This window comes from Orcinus orca, chromosome 16 (assembly GCF_937001465.1).
Source record: "Orcinus orca chromosome 16, mOrcOrc1.1, whole genome shotgun sequence".
Lineage (NCBI taxonomy): Eukaryota > Metazoa > Chordata > Mammalia > Artiodactyla > Delphinidae > Orcinus > Orcinus orca.
The window spans coordinates 32,254,962-32,281,856 of record NC_064574.1 but is presented as its reverse complement, the minus strand read 5'-3'; the positions used below and the strand labels follow the sequence as shown (position 1 = coordinate 32,281,856).

Sequence of the window (26,895 nt, the reverse complement as noted above, 5' to 3'; positions counted from 1 at the left end):
TCTTTGATTTCTTTCACCAGTGTCTTCTAATTTTCTGCATACAGGTCTTTTGTCTCCTTAGGTAGGTTTATTCCTAGATATTTTATTCTTTTTATTGCAGTGCTAAATGGGAGTGTTTTCTTAATTTCACTTTCAGATTTTTCGTCAATAGTGTATAGGAATGCCAGAGATTTCTGTGCATTAATTTTGTATCCTGCTACTTTACCAAATTCATTGATTAGCTCTAGTAGTTTTCTGGTAGCATCTTTAGGACTCTCTATGTATAGTATCATGTCATCTGCAAAGAGTGACAGCTTTACTTCCTCTTTTCCGATTTGGATTCCTTTTATTTCCTTTTCTTCTGTGATTGCTGTGGCTAAAACTTCCAAAACTACGTTGAATAAGAGTGGTGAGAGTGGGCAACCTTGTCTTGTTCCTGATCTTAGTGGAAATGCTTTCAGTTTTTCACCATTGAGGATGATGTTGGCTGTGGGTTTGTCATATATGGCCTTTACTATGCCTACTTTCTGCAGGGATTTTAGCATAAATGGATGTTGAATTTTGTCAAAAGCTTTCTCTGCATCTATTGAGATGATCATATGGTTTTTTTCCTTCAATTTGTTAATATGGTTTATCACATTGATTGATTTGCTTATATTAAAGAATCCTTGCATTCCTGGAATAAACCACAGTTGATCATGGTGTATGATCCTTTTTTTTTTTTTTTTTTTTGCGATACACGGGCCTCTCACTGTTGTGGCCTCTCCTGTTGCAGAGCACAGGCTCTGGACGCGCAGGCTCAGCAGCCATGGCTCACGGGCCCAGCCGCTCCGCGGCATGTGGGATTTTCCCAGACTGGGGCATGAACCCGTGTCCCCTGCATCAGCAGGCGGACTCTCAACCGCTGCGCCACCAGGGAAGCCCTGTATCATCCTTTTAACGTGCTGTTGGATTCTGTTTGCTAGTATTTTGTTGAGGATTTTTGCATCTATATTCATCAGTAATATTGGCCTGTAGTTTTCTTTCTTTGTGACATCCTTGTCTGGTTTTGGTATCAAGGTGATGGTGGCCTCGTAGAATGAGTTTGGGAGTGTTCCTCCCTCTGCTATATTTTGGAAGAGTGTGAGAAGGATAGGTGTTAGCTCTTCTCTAAATGTTTGATAGAATTCGCCTGTGAAGCCATCTGGTCTTGGGCTTTTGTTTGTTGGAAGATTTTTAATCACAGTTTCAATTTCAGTGCTTGTGATTGGTCTGTTCGTATTTTCTGTTTCTTCCTGATTCAGTCTTGGCAGGTTGTACATTTCTAAGAATTTGTCCATTTCTTCCAGTTTGTCCATTTTGTTGGCATAGAGTTGCTTGCTTGTAGTAATCTCTCATGATCTTTTGTATTTCTGCAGTGTCAGTTGTTACTTCTTTTTCATTTCTAATTCTATTGATTTGAGTCCTCTCCCTTTTTTTCTTGATGAGTGTGGCTAATGATTAATCAATTTTGTTTATCTTCTCAAAGAACCAGCTTTTAGTTTTATTGATCTTTGCTATCGTTTCCTTCATTTGTTTTTCATTTATTTCGGATCTGATTTTTATGATTTCTTTCCTTCTGCTAACTTTAGGGGTTTTTTATTCTTCTTTCTCTAATTGCTTTAGGTGCAAGGTTAGGTTGTTCATTCGAGATGTTTCCTGTTTCTTAAGGTAGGATTGTATTGCTATAAACTTCCCTCTTAAACTGCTTTTGCTGCATCCCATAGATTTTGAGTCATCGTGTCTCCATTGTCATTTGTTTCTAGGTATTTTTTGATTTCCTCTTTGATTTCTTCAGTAATCACTTCGTTATTAAGTAGTGTATTGTTTAGCCTCCATGCATTTGTATTTTTTACAGATCTTTTCCTGTAATTGATATCTAGTCTCATAGCATTGTGGTAGGAAAGGATACTTGATACAATTTCAATTTTCTCAAATTTACCAAGGCTTGATTTATGACCCAAGATACGATCTATCCTGGAGAATGTTCCATGAGCACTTGAGAAAAATGTGTATTCTGTTGTTTTTGGATGGAATGTCCTATAAATATCAATTAAGTCCATCTTGTTTAATATATTATTTAAAGCTTGTGTTTCCTTATTTATTTTCATTTTGGATGATCTGTCCATTGGTGAAAGTTGGGTGTTAAAGTCCCCTACTATGAATATGTTACTGTCGATTTCCCCTTTTATGGCTGTTAGTATTTGCCTTATGTATTGAGGTGCTCCTATATTGGGTGCATAAATATTTACAATTGTTATATCTTCTTCTTGGATCGATCCCTTGATCATTATGTAGTGTCCTTCTTTGTCTCTTCTGATATTCTTATTTTAAAGTCTATTTTGTCTGATATGAGAATTGCTACTCCAGATTTCTTTTGGTTTCCATTTGCATGAAATACCTTTTTCCATCCCCTTACTTTCAGTCTGTATGTGTGTCTAGGTCTGAAGTGGGTCTCTTGTAGACAGCAGATATATGGGTCTTGTTTTTGTATCCATTCAGCTAATCTGTGTCTTTTGGTGGGAGCATTTAGTCCATTTACATTTAAGGTAATTATCAATATGTATCTTCCTATTCCCATTTTCTTAATTGTTTTGGGTTCGTTATTGTAGGTCTTTTCCTTCTCTTGTGTTTCTTGCCTAGAGAATTTCCTTTATCAGTTGTTGTAAAGATGGTTTGGTGGTGCTGAACTCTCTCAGCTTTTGCTTGTCTGTAAAGATTTTAATTTCTCCATCAAATCTGAATGACATCCTTGCTGGGTACAGTAATCTTGGTTGTAGCTTTTTCTCCTTCATCACTTTAAATATGTCCTGCCAGTCCCCTCTGGCTTACAGAGTTTCTGCTGAAAGATCAGCTGTTAACCTTATGGGGATTCCCTTGTGTGTTATTTGTTGTTTTTCCCTTGCTGCTTTTAATATGTTTTCTTTGTATTTAATTTTTGACAGTTTGTTTAATATGTGTCTTGATGTATTTCTCCTTGGATTTATCCTGTATTGGACTGTCTGTGCTTCCTGGACTTGATTAACTATTTCCTTTCCCATATTAGGGAAGTTTTCAACTATAATCTCTTTAAATATTTTCTCAGTCCCTTTCTTTTCTCTTCTTCTTCTGGAACCCCTATAATTCGAATGTTGGTGCGTTTAATGTTGTCCCAGAGGTCTCTGAGACTGTCCTCAGTTCTTTTCATTCCTTTTTCTTTATTCTGCTCTGCAGTAGTTATTTCCACTATTTTATCTTCCAGGTCACTTATCCGTTCTTCTGCCTCAGTTATTCTGCTATTGATCCCATCTAGAGTATTTTTCATTTAATTTATTGTGTTGTTCATCGTTGTTTGTTTCATCTTTAGTTCTTCTAGGTCCTTGTTAAATGTTTCTTGCATTTTCTCTTTTCTGTTTCCAATATTTTGGATCATCTTTACTTTCATTATTTGAATTCTTTTTCAGGTAGACTGCCTATTTCCTCTTAATTTGTTAGGTCTGGTGGGTTTTTATCTTGCTCCTTCATCTGCTGTGTGTTTTTCTGTCTTCTCATTTTGCTTATCTTACTGTGTTTGGGGTCTCCTTTTTGCGGGCTGCAGGTTCGTAGTTTCCATTGTTTTTGGTGTCTGTCCCCAGTGGCTAAGGTTGGTTCAGTGGGTTGTGTAGGCTTCCTGGTGGAGGGGACTAGTGCCTGTGTTCTGGTGGATGAGGCTGGATCTTGTCTTTCTGGTGGGCAGGTCCACGTTTGGTGGTGTGTTTTGGGATGTCTGTGGAGTTATTATGATTTTTGGCAGCCTCTGTGCTAATGGGTGGGGTTGTGTTTCTGTCTTGCTAGTTGTTTGGCATAGGGTGTCCAGCACTGTAGCTTGCTGGTCGTTGAGTGAAGCTGGGTGTTGGTGTTGAGACAGAGAGCTCTGGGAGATTTTCGCCATTTGATATTATGTGGAGCTGGGAGGTCTCTTGTGGACCAGTGTCCTGAAGTTGGCTCTCCCACCTCAGAGGCACAGCAGTGACTCCTGGCTGCAGCACCAAGAGCCTTTCGTCCACACGGATCAGAATAAAAGGGAGAAGGGGTAGAAAGAAAGAATTAGTAGAAGGAAAGATTTAGTAGGAAAAAAGGAGGGAGGAAGGAGCTAAGGAAGGAAAAAAAGAAAGAAAGAAGATAAAGTAAAATAAAATAAAGTAAGGTAAAATATAATAAAGTTATTAAAACAAAAAAAATTAAGAAAAAAAATTTAAAAAAAAAAACCAGAATGGACAGATAGAACCCTAGGACAAATGGCGGAAGCAAAGCTTCCACACAGAAGCATACACATACACTCTCACAAAAAGAGGAAAAGGGGAAAAAATCATAAATCTTGCTCTCAAAGTCCACCTCCTCAATTTGGGATGATTCGTTGTCTAAAGGAGTGAGGGAGGGAGGGAGGGAAGGAAGGAAGGAAAGAAGATAAAGTAAAATAAAATAAAGTTATTAAAATAAAAAATAATTATTAAGAAAAAAATTAAAATAAAAAACGGACGGATAGAACCCTAGGACAAATGGTGGAAGCAAAGCTATACAGACAAAATCTCACACAGAAGCATACACATGCACACTCACATAAAGAGGAAAAGGGGAAAAAATAATAAATCTTGCTCTCAAAGTCCACTTGCTCAATTTGGGATGATTCGTTGTCTGTTCAGGTATTCCACAGATGCAGAGTACATCAAATTGATTGTGGAGCTTTAATCCGCTGCTTCTGAGGCTGCTGGGAGAGATTTCCCTTTCTCTTCTTTCTTCTCACAGCTCCCAATGGCTCAGCTTTGGATTTGGCCCCGCCTCTGCGTGTAGGTCGCCGGGAGGGCGTCTGTTCTTCGATCAGACAGGACGGGGTTAAAGGATCCGCTGATTCGGAGGCTCTGGCTCACTCAGGCCGGGGGGGACGGAGGGGCACGGAGTGAGGGGCAGAGGCCGGCGGGACATTGTACCAGCCTGAGGCAGGCCGTGTGTTCTCCCGGGGGAGTTGTCCCTGGATCCCGGGACCCTGGCAGTGGCTGGCTGCACAGGCTCCCCAGAACGGGGGTGGGGATAGTGACCTGTGCTCGCACACAGGCTTCTTGGTGGCGGCAGCAGCAGCCTTAGCGTCTCATGCCCGTCTCTGGGGTCCGCCTTTTACCTGCGGCTCGTGCCCGTCTCTGGAGCTCCTTTAAGCAGCGCTCTTAATCCCCTCTCCTTGCGCACCAGGAAACAAAGAGGGAAGAAAAAGTCTCTTGCGTCTTTGGCAGGTCCAGACTTTTCCCCGCACTCCCTCCCGGCTAGCCGTGGCGCACTAACCCCCTGCAGGCTGTGTTCATGTTGCCAACCCCAGTCCTCTCCCTGCGCTCCGACCGAAGCCCGAGCCTCAGCTCCTTGCCCCGCCCGCCCCGGCGGGTGAGCAGACAAGCCTCTCTGGCTGGTGAGTGCTGATCGGCACCGATCCTCTGTGAGGGAATCTCTCCCCGCTTTGCCCTCCGCACCCCTGTTCCTGTGCTCTCTTCCGCGGCTCCGAAGCTTCCCCCTCCGCCACCCGCAGTCTCCACCCGTGAAGGGGCTTCCTAGTGTGTGGAAACCTTTCCTCCTTCACAGCTCCCTCCCACTGGTGCCGGTCCCATCCCTATCCTTTTGTCTCTGTTTATTCTTTTTTCTTTTGCCCTGCCCAGGTACATGGGGAGTTTCTTGCCTTTTGGGAGGTCTGAGGTCTTCTGCCAGCGTTCTGTAGGGGTTCTGTAGGAGTTGTTCCACGGGTAGATGTATTTCTGGTGTATCTGTGGGGAGGAAGGTGATACCCGCGTCTTACTCTTCCGCCATCTTCCCGGAAGCTGGCCCTTCCTTCTAATCACGTTGGGAGTTAAGGCTTCAACATATGAATCTGGGGTGGGGGGGCCAAAATGTTCAATCCATAACAGGTATCTGTTGCAATAATCATTTAGCAAATATTTATTGAACACATTCTGTATAAGAGGTGGCCCTTATCTATGCATAAAACCTTACAACTTACTCTTTTCCCTCAAGTAGTGAATGAGCCAGAGCAGTGAGTAGACAATTCCAGCACAGTAGAGTGAGCACTGCAGTAGGGATTCCTATAGCGTGCAACAGGAGCCCACTGGAAGGCCTCCAGACTCTTTTTGGGATGACTCGTTGGGGTGAAGACAGGTTAGGACAGGGAGAGTCAGGGAGACCTGAGAGATACCAAAGTCTTAAGCATGGGTAAGTGCAGTAGGAGTGGAGGTGAGGCTGACAGAAGAGATGCCAAGGAGATTTTGAGGGCTGAGAGAGAGGACTGAGAGTTAAGGGTGATATTAAGATTTATATAAAGGAAACTGGTTGTATGATGGTACCTTTGCAGAAAATAAGGAGTCCAGGGAAAATCATAGGTTTGAAGGGTGGGGAAGATGGAAGATAATGGGTTTCATTTGAACAATTGTGGATTTGAAATGCTGATGAAACTCCTAGATCCTCTAGGAATTGGGGGTGTGGAACCTGGAGCAGAGAGAGAGCAGGAGTGCAATAATAATAATAATAATAAATTTTTAAAAAGACTTGGGGCTAAGGTGGCTGGTGGCTGAATCTGAAGAGGTGGATATTGCTGCCAGGGAGAGAGCTGAAATAGGAAGAAAGGAGAGTTGAGGACCTCACTGCTGGAGATGCCCACATGTGGGTGTCTCAGAGCATTGGCATCAGGGCATCACTGCCTGCTAGGGCCTTACTTCATCCTGGCTTTCCAAAACATAAACATTGAAGAGTGACCAATAGGGCAGCTCTGTATTCATTTTTTTCTCTAGATCTCTGCCACCCCTAGGTTCTCTAGCTCTTGTGCTACCAGCTACTAGCCACATCTGGCTGTTTAAATGTAAGTTAATTAAAATTAAATAAAATCTAAAATCTAGTTCCTCAGTTGCACTAGTCAGCTTTTTTAAAAACTTGCTGGTAAGGGCCTTCCTAGACTCTAAAATGCAGGGTCTTATTTCCTTGTTTGCTTTGGAGTCTGAAGCTGGGCCTCAGGCTGGCTGTTAAGATATTTAGAGACTGGTGTGCTGGAGTGTAGGGAGGTGGGGCAGTGGGAATCAAAGCTGTCTGTTCCTCAGAACCAGGTTTGGGGAAGGTATCTCAAGTGGGTTGCTGGTGGGGTGTGTGTTCAGGGTCTCACTTGGGCATCCTGTGTTAGATAACTGCTTCCTCAAATGTCACAAGTGCTGATTTTTAAAAAACTCCTATGGGAGGAAATCACAATGTCTTTAAACAAAATAAAAGAAAGACCCATGAAAATAAAGAGAAAAAGAATAAGTCCATAAATAGAGGAAGAATAATGAATGGATCACATTAAGAACAAGAGACATGCAAAGCCCCAAGGTTGATAGAAATTAGATCATATGATCAGTGTTGATATTAAATAGAAGGATAGCAAAAGGTCTTCTCCTTATCCCATGGGAATCTTGTTAGGCAAGTTTGTGTGCTTTTAAAGGCAGCTAGGAAATGCGTAAGGGGTGAATGCAGCCTGGCAAGAAATTGGAACCAGAAAAACAAAAAGAGTCTCAAAGAACTGCCATACCCTAAGGACACCGGCCGGGGAAGCACAGCCAGGACAAAGTCATGTGTTGCCTCTACAGTCCTCCTATGTTGGTAGCTCCTGTATCTTTTGAACCTGGAAGGGCATCCAGGGAAAACCAGGTAAATAGCTTAAACTTACTGTTGGCAAAGCCCCACCTATAATACAGTCTGATGTTTCCACCACCCAGTTCTGGGCTGGGTGAAGTGCTTAGGGTGCCTTAAGTTTTTATTTTCTCTCCTTCTATAGGCTCTGTGAGAATATTTGAGTCTCCTCTCTTGGGTACCAAGAGTGGATCATTCAGTCTGGAGATATTATGGACAGAGGAGTAGCTTTATTTGGTTCAGTTTTAACAAGGAATGGGAGAAATACTCATCAGTGTTCATACAAATCTGCTATTTGTTTCAGATTTCCCTAGTGTATTTTCTTCAGAGCCATATAATGTTAGGAACCCATAATGCCCCCAACATGGTGGGTACCACACAAACCTGGTAATAAGCTACTTATAGCCCACTTGAGGTGTGAAGTAATAGAAAATATATAAGTTGGTCTTTGCCCCTGGTCCCTGGCACAGAACCCCTGTGTAATTTCTGAACTCCTGAACTCCTTGTAATTTCCTAAGTGAAAAGAACACTAGGAGCATCATGTTCTAACAAGATGACTCTGCGTGGGCTTCTGGATGGTGACTGGTCACCAAAAAGACCAAGCCGTGATTTGAAGCTTGGCATTTTCAGCCTCATATCTCATCCTCTAGAGAGGGAGAGGGGCTATAAATGGAGTTAATGATTGATCATGCCTACTTGAGGAAGCCTCCATACAAGCCAATAGTAGAGAGTTTGGAGAACTCCTATGTTGGTGAAAACATTCACACCAGGAGGGTGATGCACCACAGCTCCACAGGGACAGAAGCTCCTGTGCTCGGGCCCCTCCTAGACCTCACTCTCTGTATCTCTTCATCTGGCTGTTCATCTGTATCCTTTATCATATCCTTTAATAAACTGGTAAACATTAAGTGTTTCCCTGAGTTCTGTGAGCTCTAGCAAATTAATCAAACCTGGGGAGGGGGTCGTGGGGACCTCCAATTTGTAGACAAATTGGACAGAAGTTGTGGGTAAAGCTGGGGTTACTACTTGAGATTGGTATCAGAAGTAGCAGGGGCAGTAGTCCTGTGGGACTGAGCCCTTAACCTGTGGGCTCTGACACTCTTATCTAGGTAGACAGTATCAGAGTTGAGTTAAATTGTATTGGGTTGGCCAAAAGGTTCGTTCGTTTTTTTCCATAAGATGGCTCTAGTAGCACTTAGTTGTCTTTAACTTCATTCCAAACAATTTTGTTAGATTGTATTGTGACAGCTGTCATATCAGCGTGCATTTAAAAAAAGACATCAAAATTGGTGAATTTTTGTGTAGCCATTTTAATGTTGAAGATGGAAGAAAAACAACATTTTTGGCATATTATGCTTTATTATTTCAAGGAAGGTAAAAATGCAACAGAAATGCAAAAAAAAAAAAGGATTTTTGCAGTATATGGTGAAGGTGCTGTGACTGATCGAATGTGTCAAAAGTGCTTTGTGCAGTTTCATGCTGGAGATTTCTTGCTAGATGATACTCCATGGTTGGGTAGATTAGTTGAAGTTGATAGTGATCAAATCGAGACATTAATTGAGAAGAGTCAGTGTTATATACCACACGGGAGATAGCCGACATACTCAAAATATCCAAATCAAGTGCTGAAAATCATTTGCACCAGCTTGGTTATGTGAATCGCTTTGATGTGTGGCTTCCACGTAAGTTAAGTGGAAAAAACCTTCTTGACCATATTTCCGCATGCAATTCTCTACTGAAACGTAATGAAAACGTTCCGTTTTAAAAACAAATTGTGATGGGCGATGAAAAGTGGATATTGTACAATAATGTGGAATGGAAGAGATCGTGGGGCAAGTGAAATGAACCACCACCAACCACACCAGAGGCCAGTCTTCATCCAAAGAAGGTGATGTGTATATGGTGGGATTGGAAGGGAGTCTTCTATTATGAGCTCCTTCCGGAAAACCAAACAATTAATTCCAACAAGTGCTGTTCCCAATTAGACCAACTGAAAACAGCACTCGACGAAAAGCGTCCAGAATTAGTCAACAGAAAATGCATAATCTTCCATCAGGGTAACGCAAGACTGCATGTTTCTTTGACAACCAGGCAAAAACTATTACAGCTTGGCTGGAAAGTTCTGATTCATCCACCATATTCACCAGACATTGCACCTTTGGATTTCCATTTATTTAGATCTTTACAAAATTCTCTTAATGGAGAAAATTTCAATTCCCTGGAAGACTGTAAAAGGCACCTGGAACAGTTCTTTGCTCAAAAAGATAAAAAGTTTTGGGAGAATGGAATTATGAAGTTGCCTGAAAAGTGGCAGAAGGTAGTGGAACAAAAGTCTGAATACATTGTTTAATAAAGTTCTTAGTGAAAATGAAAAATGTGTCTTTCATTTTTACGTAAAAACCAAAGGAACTTTTTGGCCAACCCAATAGAACACCTAGCTGGTGTCACCGAGAATTACTTGCTGTGGAGAAAAATCCCTACACATTTGGTAGCAGGAGTGTCAGAAGTTAAGTATTCTGTGTGAGTAGTAAAGGAGATACACAGGAAAGAAAGATGCAGGAGGTAGACCAAACTGGGTTTTTCTAATATAGCAGGAGGTATGGCAAGTTGACAAACAAACCATAGTGTTAGGGTTTGAATTCAGTAAGGGTGCTGTGAGAGTGCCCACAAGGGACCCCTGCCCAGCCACAGAGGAGATCACATCAGAGTCCTGAAAATGTCTGGGTGTAGCAGGTCCAGGGGAGGGAGAACGAGGGCCTTTCGGCTGGGGGAACAGTGGAACCATGTTCACTCTGGGCACAAGTTCAGTGTAAACAGTACACCAGAGTTGGGTTGGGCAATGGAGGTGCTCATGAACGGTTGTAGCAAAATCAATTGCATTCAAATTTTAGGGTAGAGAATTCCTGCTGTGGGCACTGGGAGTGGAAGGATCTGGGGATTGGAAGGAGAGTTAGGGTATTAGAGCAGTTCAGGTGGGAACTGATCGTGACCTGATCTGGGAGAGTAGGAAGGAAAGGAATTCTTTCCTTCCCAGACGCTCCATGTGAGGCGCTGGGAACACAGGTTCCTACTGCCGTGAAATTGATCTCCTGGTGGTGGTGAGAGGAGACAAAAAATAAACAACTAAGCAGAAGCATCATGTAGTGGCTGGTGACAAATTCTGTGAAGAAAATAAATCAAGGAAGGGGGATAGTGAGGAATAGAATATAAAGTCAGATAGGGGTGATTCAGGACTTGCAGACTATTGATTAATTTATCCCTTAAAAAAATGCACTCGGTATTTCCCTCAGGTTCAGGGGTCTAGGAAACAGCAGTGAATTAAACAGCAAAAAACCCTGACCTCACAGAGCTTTCCTTCTGGCAGGGGAGACAGGTAATGTACACTAAAAATAAGTCAGTTGTGTAGGTGTTAGATATTGATAAGTACCAAGGAAAAAATAAAACCAGGAAGAGGGATAGAAACTGCTAGGGGTGGTGTGTTGACCTTTCAGGTGGCCAGGAAAGGCTGCACTAGAAGATGGCATTTGAGTAAAGGCCTGAAGGAGTTGAGGGAAGCCCGTCATGGTAGTGTGAGCAGCAAGTGCAAAGGCACTGAGGCAAGAGGCACTTGGTATATCTGAGGAACGCTGAGTAGGTGGTGCTGCTGGACAGAGGGTAGGGCAGGGTCAACAGACTGTGTAGGCCTCATTGGCCCTGGTAAAGATTTTGGCTTTTCTTGAGTTAGATGAAAAGCTGTTGGTGGCCTTTGAGCAGAGGTGTGACGTGCTCTGCCTAGTTTTAAAGGATCATTCTGGCTGCTGAGTGGGAAGCCAACTGAAGGAGGGGAGCAGAAGAGCATTCAGGAGGTGACTGCCATAGAGCAGGTGAGCTGACAGGGCTCCAGCCAGGGTGCCAGTGGTGTGGGGGTGGTGACCAGTGGTCAGGCACTGGAGGAGAGCTGACCTGGATGCTGATGGACTAGACGAGAATAGGGGCAAGAGAGAGAAGACAAGGATGGTTTCAGGTTTCCCCCAAGCATCTTGGAGAGGAACTGGCCAAGTACTGACATGGAGCAAGGCGGAGGGAGTCGTCATGAGTTTGGTGTTGGCCTTGGAGACACTGGATAGAAAGTTGGTAAGGGAAGCAGTGTGGGCTGGAGCTATTCACTGGAGGTTAGCAGTGTGGAGATGGTATTTAAAGCCAAGGAATTAGATGGCATCTCCTGGGGATAGATGCCCCTAAGAGAGAAAGGGGGTCTGCACTGAGGAGATGCAGTGTTTGGAGGTATGGAGGCTGAGGAGGGCCAGCAAGAGGGACAGGTAAGGAGTGGTGGCTGAGGTGGGAGAGAGACCTCAAGAGAGGTCATTGTTTGAGCAGGAGAATGGCATCCTTCTTGCGTGCGTTTGCAGTCAGTGAGGAAAGCACTGTGAAAGCCAGGTGGATGACGAGTAAGGATGGATTGCTTGATTTAGCCAGGTGAGCACCAGAGAGGACAGTGAGGGCTTGTAGTGATGTGCCATGGTCCCTAGGTAGGGTGAAGAGGGAATTAAGGTTGATGCAGGGGCTCTGGGGCTCAAGATGTTGAAAAGGCATTTGGGTAAAGGGTTTGGCAGTCCTGCTGAGGTCAAGAAACTGGGAATTGGGGTCCTTGGGGGCATCTAAGAGGAAAGATAGGTGGATGAGGAAAAGGCAGCTTTGAGAGGTGCTGAAGAGGTAGATGTGACCAGATTTGGTGCTGGGTTGGATGTGGGTACAACAGGAAGTCAGGAATGACCTGAAGGGGTTGGGGTAGGGCACCTGGGTGTATGGTGACACCCGTCCATGAAAAAAGAGACACACAAACAGAACACAGGGTACTTTTTTTGTTTGTTTTTTAGTTGGTTTGGGGAAGTAATGAACTGATAGAGCAGAATCTTTAATTCTGTATCCTTCCATCATGCTTTGTATTCATTTACAGTCAGGAAAGTCATGATTCCTTTGCATCTGAGGTCTTTTCCGTTTTGTCTTCTAGCAGCCAGGAAGCAAGTCTTCCTTCTTTTGCTGAGAATGACCATCTGAAATCAGATCTGAACATGATTTATATTGTCATCATCTAGCACAGAAAACAGCTTTCTGATTCACAGTTAGGAAGAGGATTGTAAAGAGATCTCTCTCTCTCTCTCTCTCTCTCTCTCTCTCTCTCTCTCTCTCTCTCTCTCTCTCACACACACACACACACACACACACACACACACACAGGCATTATAACATTTGGGTTTGCTGGGCAGTCCTGGTTTATGCCTGTTGTCCATACTTCTTGTTACAGTTCCCCTTTATGCTCATAAGAGTCCTGGTTTGGCTGATATATGGTCAGCTTAATTACAAACAAATGTAAGCATATAAATAGCTGAAAACATTTTTGGCTCTTGAGAAACTTTTCAAAAAGTCATATGTTTTATTAGACTTACATAAAAAAGCCCTTCTCTGATTATAAAAGTAATCCATGCTCACATTAGGAAATTTAGAAAATACAGTAAAGTATTTAGAAGATAAAGGTTATTTTTGCATTGGATGGTTATGGAATTGATCAGAAAACAATTGGTTCCCCTCCCTCCCCCATTTTGTATTACTACAGGTGGGTTTTCTTCTTCCTGTAAATTTACACTTGTGCCAAATTGGAAGGAAGTCAGAGAAAGAGGCCTGGTCCAGGCATAAGAAAGTATATGAAGAACAAATAACCCAGGAGGGAGAGGTTTGGGTGGCACCAAGGTGGGGGAGGGGTGGCCAACAGCTTTATAAAGAAGAGGTGAGACGTCCTCCTGGAAGAGATCTAAGACCCCAGGGCAGTGGCTGGATGGGTGTGCTATAGGGGGTGGTGAGCATCTCAGAGCTGTGCCCACGTAAGGATGAAGCCAGGGAGACAGATGGCCCTCTCCTTCCTTTACTTTTTCCTGTCATGTCCCTCTACTTCCTCTCCTTTCCTTCCCTCTCCTTTCTTCCCTTTCTTTCCCTTCACTTCTCTTGTCTTTTCTTCTTGTAAGAGAAGTGACTTTGGCAGACATGGGGAGGGGTGGGTGAAGAAACCATATAATGGTGTTAGTTCAGAAACATGCAGGACAGGGAGAGACCAAAGAAAGAGGCAGACACTCCAGATTGGTAGGTGGCAGGTTTAACAAGCAAGGGAACTTACATGCAAGGCTTTTTTCTTGGGTGGCCTCAAGAGGAGTGGATCTCCACACCTCCCCTCCAGAATCTTAAAGTTTATACAGAGGCCTCAACAGGGTTCAGTCATGTATCCCATCCAGATGGCCCCTGTTGGATGTGCTCTCTCAAAGCTGTGTCCTTGGAACAGCTCGCACTCTGGGAAGTGGGCAGAATGTACATTCCAAGGATGGGGGTGGGGAGCCTCCAATTGCCCAGGTCCAGCTCTAGGGTCAGCTGGTGGTCACGTCCTCTTGATGACCTCATCTTTGATTCCCCTGGGCCCCTGACTCTGTAATGGCAGATTTGAACATGCTCATTCTCAGCAGTGAAAAAAAGGCACAAGATTTTTTTTTGGTGTAAATAGTCCTTTTAAAAAGAGTGAATAAGGAAGCCTGGAACATGTCCTTGTTCATATGACTTTAATACCAGGTGCTGTGGAGTTCCTTCTTGTACATTTCCTAAATAGAGAGTTCAGAGTTGTTAGATCTTAAAATTGAAAGTTTTAGTTGGATGATAATAATAGTTGTTTTAGAAAATGTTCTTTTTTTGTAATAATAATTAGAAATTGGGATTGAGATTGTGTCGTTCTAAGAAGAGGATGAAGAGAGAATATATTTCCTGGAGCCTGCCCAGAGAATTGGTTTAATTCCCCTCTTTCTGTAAGATAAGAGTTTGAATCTACTGCATAATGGCCATGATTTAGGGGAGGGAATGTTGATAGGTCAAAATTTAACAGCCAAAATGAGCAGGCTTTTCTATTTAAAAATGTATGTGTGGGAAAAATTTTTTATTTTAGAAAGGGGATATGCCAATATATGCTTTAAAATAAAAATACTGAAAAGATAGGATGCAAATGAAGGTTTTATGTATGTTAAGAGATTCTTTTCCTTACCTCTTCCTTCCTTCTAGAGTTTTTGATATTTTAAAAATTAATTTTTCTGCTCTGGTTTTGAGTTTCAGATAGTTTCTTATATTGCAGCTTTTCATTTGAATGGAGTTTTGGTAGTTTTAAATGAAATCAGAGATGTTAGTAATACAAAATGCCCATCTATTAATTGGGACACATACAGTTTGGCATGAACTATCTTAAAATAAGAGTTGCTCTAGTCACCTCCTAGAGCAGGTTTACAAAGTTGATTGGCATTTTGGCTGATTATCTCTTACTTGTGTTGTGTGAGGCCAGATCCATAGAATTTGGGCCTTGAAGGACATCTTGTCCCATCTGCTCTTATTCAATGCTTGCTTTGTGCTCCAAGCTATACCAGACGTGAGGAGAATGCAACAGACATAGTAGCCTAAGCTTCCTATCTTCCCTACCCTATAAGGCCACCATCAGCACCATCCCTGCTGCCACTGCTTTCTTTGGGTCCTCATTATTTCTTGCCGGGATCACCAGGACAGCCTCCCTGCCTCCTAGTCTGTTTCCTTTCCCACCCCTCATTGTCATTCCTGCCTGTCTTTTGCATTTCCTAGACTAGTTAAGAGTTCTTTTTCTTCTAGGTGTTTACACCTGCTGAACACCCCCAGCTTTGAATTCTCCATTCCTTCATTACCTGTATTCACCCAAGCTAGGTAGGCAGTCTCCTGAGCTTTAATGATTAGAGGTAAGATAGTTCAGATTGATTTCTTTACCACAATCTAAGCCCAAAATTCTGTTGGAGAAAAAGCTTATTTCCTGTTAGGATTTAATAAAGTAGTTGAGGAGGAAAATAGGTTGTGGGAAGTTGCATGGTAGTAATTACCTGGTCATTCCCCCTCCCCCTTTTACATTTTACATGTTTTAAAGTATCTGTATTTCTCACCAGGCTTGTTGTCAGAATGAAATGGAAGTAGTAAAAAAACCAATGTGTTCTTTCACTGTACCTTTTTTCTAGCTTGTATATGTTTATTTTCTGTCAGTTTTGTTATTTGTATAAATTAACTCATTTAGAAAAGAAATATGTTCACTGCAGAAAATTTTGAAAACATAAAACAGTGTAATGAGGAAGAAACCAAATCAGTTAAAGTCCCATCAGCCAGAAAAACAACATGCTAATATTTTGGTGTACTTCTTTCCAGAGACTTGAAACAAATATTTGGGTATTCTGTAAAATTCTCTCTCTCCCTCTCTCTCTCCCTCTCTCTCTCTCTCTCTCTCTCTCACACACACACACACACACACACACACACAAACACATAGATACAATCTGCTTTATAAAGCCCTTTAACTTCATATTATATCCTGGCTTATCAGTGTCATTGAAATACATAATTTGTAGTGGTGACATGATAGCAAATCGTGGACCTTACTTATAACTTCGTTGGGACCTTGGGTTGTTTCTAATTCTTTGCTATTATAAATGACAGACTAGTGTATGTTAACCTTATTGTAGCAGTTTATACTCTTAGCAGCTATGTGAGAGAACCCCACCCACCCCCCTACCCCACCACTGTGCACACAGGCCAATGCTAGATGTTAGATTTAAAAATCAACAAGTCGATAAGTGAAATCTAATTGTTTTAGTTTTGAATTTTAATAGGTGGAAAACTTTTCCCCCATGTTCCTGGCCATTTATATTTTTTGTGAATGTCTCTCTTCTTCACCCCTCCCCTTTTATCTCTGTTGAGCTATAGTGATGATCCGAAATAGCTCAGCTGTCAGAGTGGCACACAGGGCTATTAGAAGTTACAGTTGCAGAGAAAATGCCTGGATCACATAGCAGTTGGAGGGAGAAACTGTAGCACTGCTGGCCAGAGCTATGCCTGCCGTCAACCAATAGCCCCAGGGTAGGAGGGGGAGATCACATTTGGTTCCATCTATGGAGGAGCAGCTTGGTGTGTGGAAAGATGTGGCTTTGGGGCCTTAACTGTAAGTCTCAGTTTACCCCTTGATACCCGTGAGAAACCGTGCGTTCACTCATCCTTGAAGCCACAGCCACCTGGGATGTTTGAAAAGTAAATGAGATTACACATAGCAGCATCAGATCATATACACAGTATGCAGTGAATACATGTTTGTTCCACTCCTCTTCTCCACTTCTGCTGTGCCTCTTAAACCACAGAACCCAGGCAGATGGGAGGATCAGAAGGGGGACTCAAGCCATTGACTCTTTTACAAATGTTAACTGGCTTTGGGAAACAATCCTTCTCTGATAGGCTTCTTCAAAGGCCTGCACAAGTATGTGGACCAAGGGAGGGTGGGCACCTGTAGAGTGATTATCTAGATTTTATTTAAAGCCTCAGCCAGAATCCTGAAGGAAAGAGCTTGAGGTCTGGAGTAAGGTCTGCATTGCAAATGTGACTCAGACCCCGAGGGAATTACTTAACTTCTCTAGGTATCTAGTTTTCTAAAATGGGAATGCAAATAGCATCTCAGAGTTGTCTCAGAGTTGTCACAGGGATAAAATGAGAAAATATATGTAAACTTATTAACATGGTACCTGGCATTTGTGAAATGTGCAATAAATAAGAGAATAAGGAGAAACTAGTGGTTAGTTTAGCTAAAATGTCAAAATACTTTGACAGAGTTTTTCGACCAAAACATTGGAAGTCGCACTAAGATGGGGGAGAATCTTCTTTGCTCCATTCCATCTCCTTTTGAAGGCTCATCCTTGTGGCCATATTCATAGAAACCAGGAAAGAAAGAAGTCCAGATGGAAGGAGTCCTGCTCTCATGTTGGAACCGGTGGTGAGGGTCAAGAAAAGTTTCCATATTAATACATGGTTGGGAAGCAGGGTGTGTAATTCTGTCATCGAGTGTGTATGCGCAAATGGGCTGGTACTTTCGCAGACTGTCTGTAACCAGCTTTACTGAGTTTATTAACAAGGTGCCCTGGACCTCTTTCCCAAAAAGTTCAAATGGATTTGCCTCGTCCTCATTAGCAACAACATGGTATTTATCTTAGAAGATGTACCATAATTTTAATTGGTCCTGAAAGGAAGTTCTAGTTTTAAATTAGTATTTATTTTTTAAACATTAGGTAATATATTTATATAATTCAAAATTTAAGAGTTCAAAGGGTATTGAGTGAAAAGCCCCTTGCTTGGTCTTGCATGCACCAATTCTCCCTACACACTACCTTTCAAGAAATAGTTTGTGAATATGTAAGCAGATCCCCTTTTACACACGTGTGTGCATCTAAATATCTATGTCTATAGCTCTGCTCTTGCTTTAGCCACTTATATATCATGGATGATGTTCTGTATGTACCTACATCAGAATATAAAGCGCACTCATTCTTTTGGTAACTCCAGAGCATTCTGTGGTATGGATGTATCGTAATTTATTTAACTTTCTAGATAGGCATCTAGATTGTTTCTAATATTTTGTTATTACAATTTGCACTTCAGTGAATAACCATGCACATGACAGTTCACTCAGCTGTAATAGAAGGATAAATTTCTAAGAGTGGGATTGTTGAGGCAGAGGGTGTGTGCCTTGGTAATTTGAGGGGTACAGCTAAGTGACCTCTTTTGAGGTCATTTCATCTCCATTTGCAGGGTGAGTGCCTGTTTTCCTGTAGGCTTGCCAGTGGAATGTGGGTCAGACTGGGCCTTTGGCCAGTTTAATAGATGAAAAGTTTAGTTTTAATTTGCATCTCATGAGTGAAGTTGAACATCTTTTCAAATATTCAGGAGCCATTTATATTTCCTTATTTTCCTGTCGGAATGTTCACCTTTTTCTTGCTGGTTTGTAGCCCTTACATATTTGCATGTCAGAGAATTTAGCTTTGTTATCTATAAAGTGTTAGTGCCTGGAAAGAATGGAAGACAATGGCCCTCTTTTGGGTGGTGTGCCGTAACCTGCTGGGTGCCCTTGGGATTTTTACTGGAGTCAGTCTGAGGATGGGGTGGGGGTGGGGGTGGTCCAAGGGACATACCTAGTTAAGCTCTTGCAAACATTGCCTTGAAGGGAAGATATCTGGTGAAGTGCCCAGCCCAGTGCTCGGCATGAATCTATGCCCAGCAACATTAGCTTTCACCGTCACTGCGGCTGTGAGATGTGTGTGGGAGCAGGAGGAGCACAGACAATGTTCGCAGTACGAGCCAGTGATGGCACATCAACCCATCCAGCCCTTTGGGGTAGGGGCTGGCTTTAGAGAGAGGTGAGGTACCTTCTGCTCCTCTTGAAGGACAAGTCATGCTGGGGGGGCAGGTGGGACACACCTGGAACCCTGAGGGATTCTCTGGCTGCTGTGGCCCCAGGAGCTTTCTGGAGAAGGCTGAAGAAATTCAGAGCTACCCTAAGACCTGGGCTGGGCTGGGGCAGTGCAAGGGAAGGAGGCTGTGCTTTGTAGGGTTAGCTGGGCTTTTGGCTGCAGTATTGGTTGCTTCTGATGGTTTTGCTTGCACGTAGCCACTGGGTGTGTCACAGGGAGCTGCTGTATTTGAAGAAGCAGTGGAAATAAGATTAGGGGCTTTGCTGCCTCTGCCAACTTTAGGGTCAGTAGCATTAAATTAGATCTACCAGCTAGATCTTTTGGGGTGTCATAACCTAAGATTGACAAGCTCTGGAGGTTTAGCATATGTTGTATTATACTCACTTTGATTTATTTTTCATGGCAGTTAATCTTGAAGTTTCAAATAATTTGAAGGTAGGTGGGAGATTTTTATGTTCATTAAAAGGAGGCTTGGGTTAAAGGCTGTGAAACAGTAGTCTTGATATCATCTTTATTTAAAACACATTTTAATTGTAGTATAGATACACATATCAGAGGAAATAATGGTGTGTGTAGGGGGGTAAGAATAAGGTGTGTTACCTCCATACCACATTGCTTGTGGGATCTTAGTTTCCCAACCAGGGATCGAACCCAAGGCCCAGGCAGTGAGACCGTCAAGTCTTAACCACTGCACTGCTAGGGAATTCCCACCTTTTTATTAAAAGAATAGAAAGCACTTACTTTGGGGACCTTTATTACTACTCTGAAAATGATTGTTTTAGTAGAAAATGGCTCACTTGACTACCAGACACATGACAGTCAGTGGTGGGTAAACTTTGCCAGATCTGCAATAGGTGATAAATTGAGCTCTGAACGTTCTGATCAGAGGTGCTGGGTTTCCCTGGTACCTACATCCTTTACCTTCTATATGAGTAACACAGGCTCATCCAGCTGTCAGCTTAAATTGGCATTGCTGTCATAATGATGCTCAGTGTGGGACTCCTGGGCTATCACTCCTGTCACTCCTGCTTCCTATACAATTTGACCGTCTCAGGATTACTGTTCAGAAACAAATACTTTAACGTTATTGTCTTAGTGGAAATAAAACACATAAGCAAGAAAGACATATTTACTGAGCAGTAGACACATACCCCCACCAAAGGCAGCATAGCCTTTTTTTGTTGGAGACAAAACCAACTGGAAAAATTTAGGCAGAGAGAACCTGCTTTCCTAAACTGATTGAGTGATTGTATAATATTAGTTTAGGCAAAAAAAATTTAAAGCCACAAGTTTGATTTCAAATAGTTCTGGGGGGAGAAAGGACATGGTTCCCGAAAAATGTTAAAATAATCTGCTGATATATATATATATTTTAAAGAAAAACATGATCAGTTCCCTGAGATGAAAGATTTCCCTCTGTTATCTGTGATGCTATTAATAACACAAAAGAAAATCTATTTTTATTAAGTTTAGAAAGCTTTCTAAGACATGTTTTATTTCCCAGTTGAAATAATATTTAGAGGTTCAAAAATATGGAGCTTTCATAGTATCAGCAACATTTTAATCTTTTTCTCTTAAAGAAAACAAAACAAAACTCTATGCCTTTCCTGAAGAACTGATCTGATTTTTTAAACTAAATTTCATGTTTTTAAGAAAATGGACCATTAGAGTGGCTAATTTAATAGGCCAAAGGGAAAATATTAGTGAAACAACTAGTGTTTTACTTTCAGTGATGTTTAGTCACTCCCTGCACATAGACACAGGAGACATAGCAGGTCAGTGGTCCCTTTCTTCTATAGCCTTGGCTTCCCCCTGGTGCTGAATTCCCCTTTCCCTTGAGTGAAAACCTGTTTCATCTCCCATTTGCTCCAGAATCTCCTACCTTCTAGGTTTGTTCCCATTCTCAGTTGGAGCGCTGATGGAGCAGGGGCCTGGGAAGAAGGGGCGCATTTTCCTCTCTTAGGGGTGAGGATGGCTTGGAGAGAGGCAGTGGCTCAGCTCTGGAGCATGAGACTTCCAGGGAAGGTGGGCTCTGAGGTCCCCAGGGATCGCTTTACCTATGGAAATATGTTAGAAATCGTAGGTCAATAATATTTACAGTTGAATAAACTTCGCACACTGGCCTGGGAACGTAAGCTTCTTTACGGGGTGATTTCTGTGGATCAAACATATTTTGAATTGACTTACAAACTTCTGTTGTACCAGTTTGTCACTCTGTCTCTCCCTACACAAATCTCTTTGGGACCAGCACCTCCATCCACCGGCCACCTGGGTGAGTGAACTGGACAGCAGCCCAGATGCTTTACCCCTCTGCCCGCAAAATCCAGTCCAGGCCTGGGATGTTGCCTATCGTACTGTGGTGGTGTCTCCCCCTGCACTCGCCCTGCAAAGCTGCAGTGCTGTGGTGCTACGGCTCCTGTCTGGGCAGTCCCCAGGCAGTATTAAGGCCATGTCCTAGCTCTCTCTTGAACCAGACTACCTTTCCCAGAGCACTGTTAAAACCTTGGCTCAGGCCACTGTCCCTTCTTGTCTGGCAGTTGCCTCATAAAGGGTCTGCCCGCCTCTGTTCCCGTCATCATCCCCTTTACTTCACCCCACCCTTCCACTCTCCCGCTGCAGTCAGCATGTCATCCAAAGCCAGATGTGGCACACTGGATCATGGCACACCTGTCCTGGGCACCACGTCCTGACTCCCTGCTGCATCCTTTGTTCAGTCACAATTCTGTAACCTGACACCCGTTCCTGGGGCGTGTCAGGACTGCATCCTCATTGCCTGGGCAGAGTAGATTCTCAAACAGTGTTTGTTGAATGAATATGTGAGCCTTTTCCTAGTCTGGGGACCATCTCATTTTATAGTACCTATTTATTTAATTGTGTGTGTGCGAGATTGCAGTAAGTCAGGGGAGGAGTGAGAGTTGCCTACTCCTGCCAGAATCTACTCTTTCAGAATCTACATATACAGATTAAAAAAAAAATATTGAGGTGAAATTCACACAACAAAGTTAATAATTTAAAAGGGAACAATTCAGTGACATTTAACACAATCACAGTATTGTGCAACCATCACCTCTGCCTAGTTCCAAAACATTTTCATCACCCCAAAAGAAAACCCCATACCCATGAAGCAATTTTGCTCTCTGCGGCAACCATTGATGAATGTAGATGGTTAGTTTTAGCTGGGATAGGACTTTAAATCAGGCCTGGGTTTTTCGGATGACTAAGTAATTAAATGTTGTTTGAAGACGGTTCATCCTGAGTGTGTGTACCTCTTGGCTTCTAAGTGGGTTGAGTGCTGCTGTGATATGACTTGGAGCATGGTTGTAATAGTGAGTTAGAGTTTTATGTTGTGGACTTGAACTTGGTTTGGAGCATGTATCCTGCTGGCAGCTAGTTTTATAGGCAAACAAATGCCACAAATTCAGTCGGCTGTGTAAAAAGCTATAGCATGACTTAGAGTTTTAAAAGCAACTCTTTATTTGAAATAAAAATATTTTATCCTGTAAGAATTATGTACTACTTAATTGAGATTTTTGGAATACTTTAAAACTAGCCTTAGACTTGGGTTATATAATCTATATGACCTTGAATAAGAAATTAAAATGTTCTCTGACCTGATTTCCTCAAGTGCAAAAATAGGTGGATTGAAATCTCTCTGGACTGCCTTAGTTAGTCCAAGCCATGCTGCTTGAATCTTTAGTCTTTTTAATTTCTTCCCTGTTATAAAAATAAATTGTCCTCATTAGAGAAAATTATCAAAATATATAAAGGGAAAAAGAGGGTGAAAATGGCCCCACTGCTTAAAGGCAATCACTGTTACTGTTTTGGTATACTGGTGTACGTCTTTTTTTTTTTTTTTTTTAATATCACTCTATCTATCTAATCTGTGCCAAGTCTTAGTTGTAGCACTCGGGATCTTAGTTGTGGCATGTGAACTCTTAGTTGTGACATGCATGCAGAATCTAGTTCCCTGACCAGGGATCGAACACGGGCCCACTGCATTGGGAGCATGGAGTCTTACCCATTGGACCACCATGGAAGTCCCTGGTGTACATCTTTTTATTAGCCATTTTAAAAAGCAGTATCAAATAACACACGAATATACTGATTATAAAAGATCCAAATGCTAAAGAAGGGTTGGTAATGAAAAATGAAAGCTACCCATCATTACTCCTTGCACCTAGGGCAACCTACATAGTAGTTTGTGACTTTTCTGGATCCTTAACCAAACATTTGGACAGATAGGATATTAAAATTTTATTTTATTTAGCATAATTGGGATAATTCTAGGCTTACTGTTTTGTGGCTTTTTTAAAAAAAACAGTATTTCTTGGACTTGTTTCCTTGTCAGTACATCAGTTTTATTCCTTTATTTTTTTGCGGTACGCGGGCCTCTCACTGTTGTGGCCTCTCCCGTTGTGGAGCACAGGCTCCGGATGCGCAGGCTCAGCGGCCATGGCTCACGGGCCCAGCCGCTCCGCGGCATGTGGGATCTTCCCGGACCGGGGCACAAACCTGTGTCCCCTGCATCGGCAGGCCCAACCACTGCGCCACCAGGGAAGTCCAGTTTTATTCTTTTAAAAAAACTTTTTTCATTAAATGAGTCAATCTACGTAAAGTGCCCTTTTTTTAAAAAATTTATTTTTTTTTTGGCTGTGTTGGGTCTTCGTTGCTGCGCGCAGGCTTTCTCTAGTTGAGGAGAGTGGGGGCTACTCTTCATTGTGGTGCCCGGGCTTCTCATTGCGGTGCCTTCTCTGGTTGCGAGCACGGGCTGTAGGCGCACGGGCTTCAGTAGTTGTGGCTCACGGGCTTAGTTGCTCTGCAACATGTGAGGGATTGAACCCGTGTCCCCTGCATTGGCAGGAGGATTCTTAACCACTGCGCCAACAGGGAAGCCCAGTTTTATTCTTTTAAATGGCTGAATATTGGGAATTCCCTGGTGGTCCAGTGGTTAGGAGTCGGCACTTTCACTGCCGTGGGTCCAGATTTGATCCCTGGTCAGGGAACCTGCAAGCCATGTGGCAGGGCCAAAAAATTAAAAACTTAAAAAAAAAAATGACTGAATATTATTCTTGAAATGGATATATGATAATTTAACAACGTCTGTCTTTTTGATAAACATTTAAAGTTTTCTAAGTGTTCAGCATTGTAAATAATGCTGCAGTCATCAACCTTGAACATAGATATTGCATAGATATTTCTGGAGGATAAGTTTCCGTGAGTGTAATTGCTGGCTCCAAGAAAATGCCTGTTTCGAATCCCAGTGCTAAGTTCCCCACCACAAAGGTCATTCCACCAAGAACATAATCTCCCTGCACCCTGGTCAACACCAGATTCGTCTTTTAAAATTTCCCCCTAATTTATGTTAAAAAATGAAATTATATTTTGTCACTTCTATAATTTTACGTAAGGTTGAACAGCTTTTTTGTGTGTCTCATTGGATATTTTAATTTTTTTTCCCCTGTGGATCATAGACTCCTATCCTTTGGGTTATTTGTATTACGGATTTGCAGGTGTTCTTTTTGAATTACTAATACCAATCATTGTTACGTGTTGCACCGTGTTTTCTCTTACACCATCACTCATCTTTTACTTCTCCTTAGTGTATTTTATAACACCAGAATTTAAACTTTTTGTGTGGTTTTTCTTTTTTCCTCTGTATTTAAAAAATGTGTTGTTATTCATACATATAATTATATTCAGTATTATTTTTTTCAAGATAGATTCTTAAAAATGGAATCATTAGGCTAAAGACTAAAAATATTTTAAGGTTCTTGCAGTCAGCCAGGACCTAAGGAGACTATGCGTTATCTCACCAAGGGTAGGCATGAAGACGGGTCGTGACCTGCTGGGTGCCCAGGTGTTTTCTTTTGATTCTTAGGATAATTTCTAGTCCATACCTTTAGGGCCCAGAAACTCAATTTTGTTGGCGTAGACAGCCCCTGCCCATCCACATCCCTCCAATGCCACAAAAAAAGGCACACACCAGTGGGCTAGTTTATTTAACTGCAGTGAGAAATATAAGTTAGTAAGTTAGGGTAACAGCAGTGCGTGAATTGCTCTAACTGGCACATTTCTTCCCTGTAGGGACATAGAAGTAAGTTGTTATCAGGCGTTACCTGGGAAGGGATCTCAACCAAGGCAGCTCAGAATGCCTTTCACCCGCTCAGAAACTGCAGCTTTGTCCTGTCAGCCAAGCCTCCCTTGTCCCTGGAGGCTGTTGAGGGTCCTACTCCTTGTAGTTCCTTTGGGTGTTGCATTTCTGGTCTCCTTCAGCTGACCCCCATTCATGCAGCCTCACTCTGTAGAAAACATGGTACGTTTCTCCATCAAAAACACGTGTGATCACTGGTGCAGCGCACTTGTCAGGAGTTTCATTTAAGAAAACTTAAAACTTGGCTAACCTGATAAGTGAAAATGCAGTTTTTTTCTTTGGGGCAAAATGTTTTCATACAACAGAGCGTATAGGGTGAAAAAAGCCTCTAAATGAAGTGTTTCCCTTCAGGTGGTGATCAATGGAGGTGCCACATCCAGCGGTGAACAGGACAATGAAGACTCCGAGCTCATGGCAATATACACGACAGAAAATGGCATCGCAGAAAAGGTACTCCTTGCATCAGCCCCAGCCACTCACCCACCACTGCTGTCCCAGATCCCCTACAAGGAGGCAGATATCCATCTGGAGTTTTGTCTCTACCCTCCTGAGTGTGTGTGTGTGTGGGTTCTCTTTACAATGGAAATAGAAGGAGTGATGAGGAATAGAAGTTACTAATTTTTAATTGTTTTAATGGCAACATTAAAGTGAGAACCATGTAGAGGTCTTTATCTAGATATTTTTAAAACCTCAGCCAGGATGCCAGAAGGAAGCGTTAGGTCTGGGTGCTAATATGACTCAGACCCTGAGGGGGTCTAAAGCTTTCCGGGCCTTAGTTGCCTCATCTCTAAAATGGGTATAAAAATATTAGCATCTGTCTTAAAATTGTTGTGAGTATTAAATGAAATAATATGTATAAAGTTATTAGCATTGTGCCTGGTACATACCATGTGTACAGTAAATAGGAGATACCAGTAGATAGGTTATGTAGACTGTGAAAGTGCCTTGGACAAAGATCTTTGAAAATCATGCTGAAGTGGGAGAATCTTTTTTTCCACCTCATCCCCTCTGCTTGACAGGTCAGTCTGTGTGACCGTAGAATGTGTGACCATGTTCATAGAGGCCAGGAGAGAGCTGCCTGGAGAGGGTCCACATGGCTTGATTTCTTTTTCTCTTTGTATCTGCCACTGTGCCTAACACATATGAAAAGTATGATAACATGGCATTTCCAGACTGCATTGCAGCCCTAAGACTTCTCAATTTCATTTGAGTTTCACTCGACAGACTTTTAAAACAGATTTTATTTTTACTATCATCAACTTATATAATGATGCATTATATTCTAGAACCACTGTACTGCACTGTAAACAGTATATACTGTGTATTCTAGTAACAGACCACTAGGAAGTTGATATATACAATTATAATACCCAGCTTGGGTATTAGTGCAGTAAGTTTACAGTGTAATCATGAAAATGATAAAGAACAAAAGAAATTATATTGAAATTCTTAAATAATCAAATTTTTTGTGTCTGTGATTTCTTTCTTTTTCTCTTTCTCCCTCTTTCTTTTTCTTTCTTTTCCAGTTTGGGAGATGGAAATTTCATTTTTGGCTGTCTTGACCAATATGGCTGTTATTTGGTCAAGCTATTCTAAGTTTTGTGGAAGCTAGATTCATGCTGAGATGTTGAAATTCCTGCAGTGTTGGTTTCCAAGTTGCTCCTCAGAGCACAGATTGGAGCAGCCATGGTTGTGGCTGTGGTCTGCAGCAGAGACTCATTCCACAGGGCAGGATCTGGGAGGGGCCCACTGCCTGTCTGGCTTGGGTCTCAACATCCAAGAGGTACATCTTATAGCAAA

At 42.3% G+C, this 26,895-nt stretch overlaps 1 protein-coding gene and 1 long non-coding RNA gene across 4 annotated transcripts in view; one reads left to right on the top strand and one right to left on the bottom strand.

Moving 5' to 3' along the window:
- Positions 1–26,895, top strand: part of SLC23A2 (solute carrier family 23 member 2) — a 339,540-nt gene that overhangs the window by 251,539 nt on the left and 61,106 nt on the right. For 2 of the 3 annotated variants that reach the window (XM_004276442.4, XM_033440280.2), the window contains one exon: positions 25,447–25,545. In XM_004276442.4, coding sequence (XP_004276490.1) covers positions 25,447–25,545 — 99 coding nt within the window. Of the gene's footprint in view, positions 1–3,619; positions 5,411–25,446; positions 25,546–26,895 lie in introns of all 3 variants that reach the window. The other variant, XM_049699483.1, reaches the window with a different exon arrangement.
- On the bottom strand, positions 12,900–22,405 carry LOC125961472 (uncharacterized). Its single transcript, XR_007472218.1, has 4 exons — positions 21,132–22,405; positions 20,827–21,001; positions 19,866–20,003; positions 12,900–14,095 (listed from the first exon to the last, which is right to left on the bottom strand). It is a non-coding gene; the product is annotated as an uncharacterized LOC125961472 (long non-coding RNA).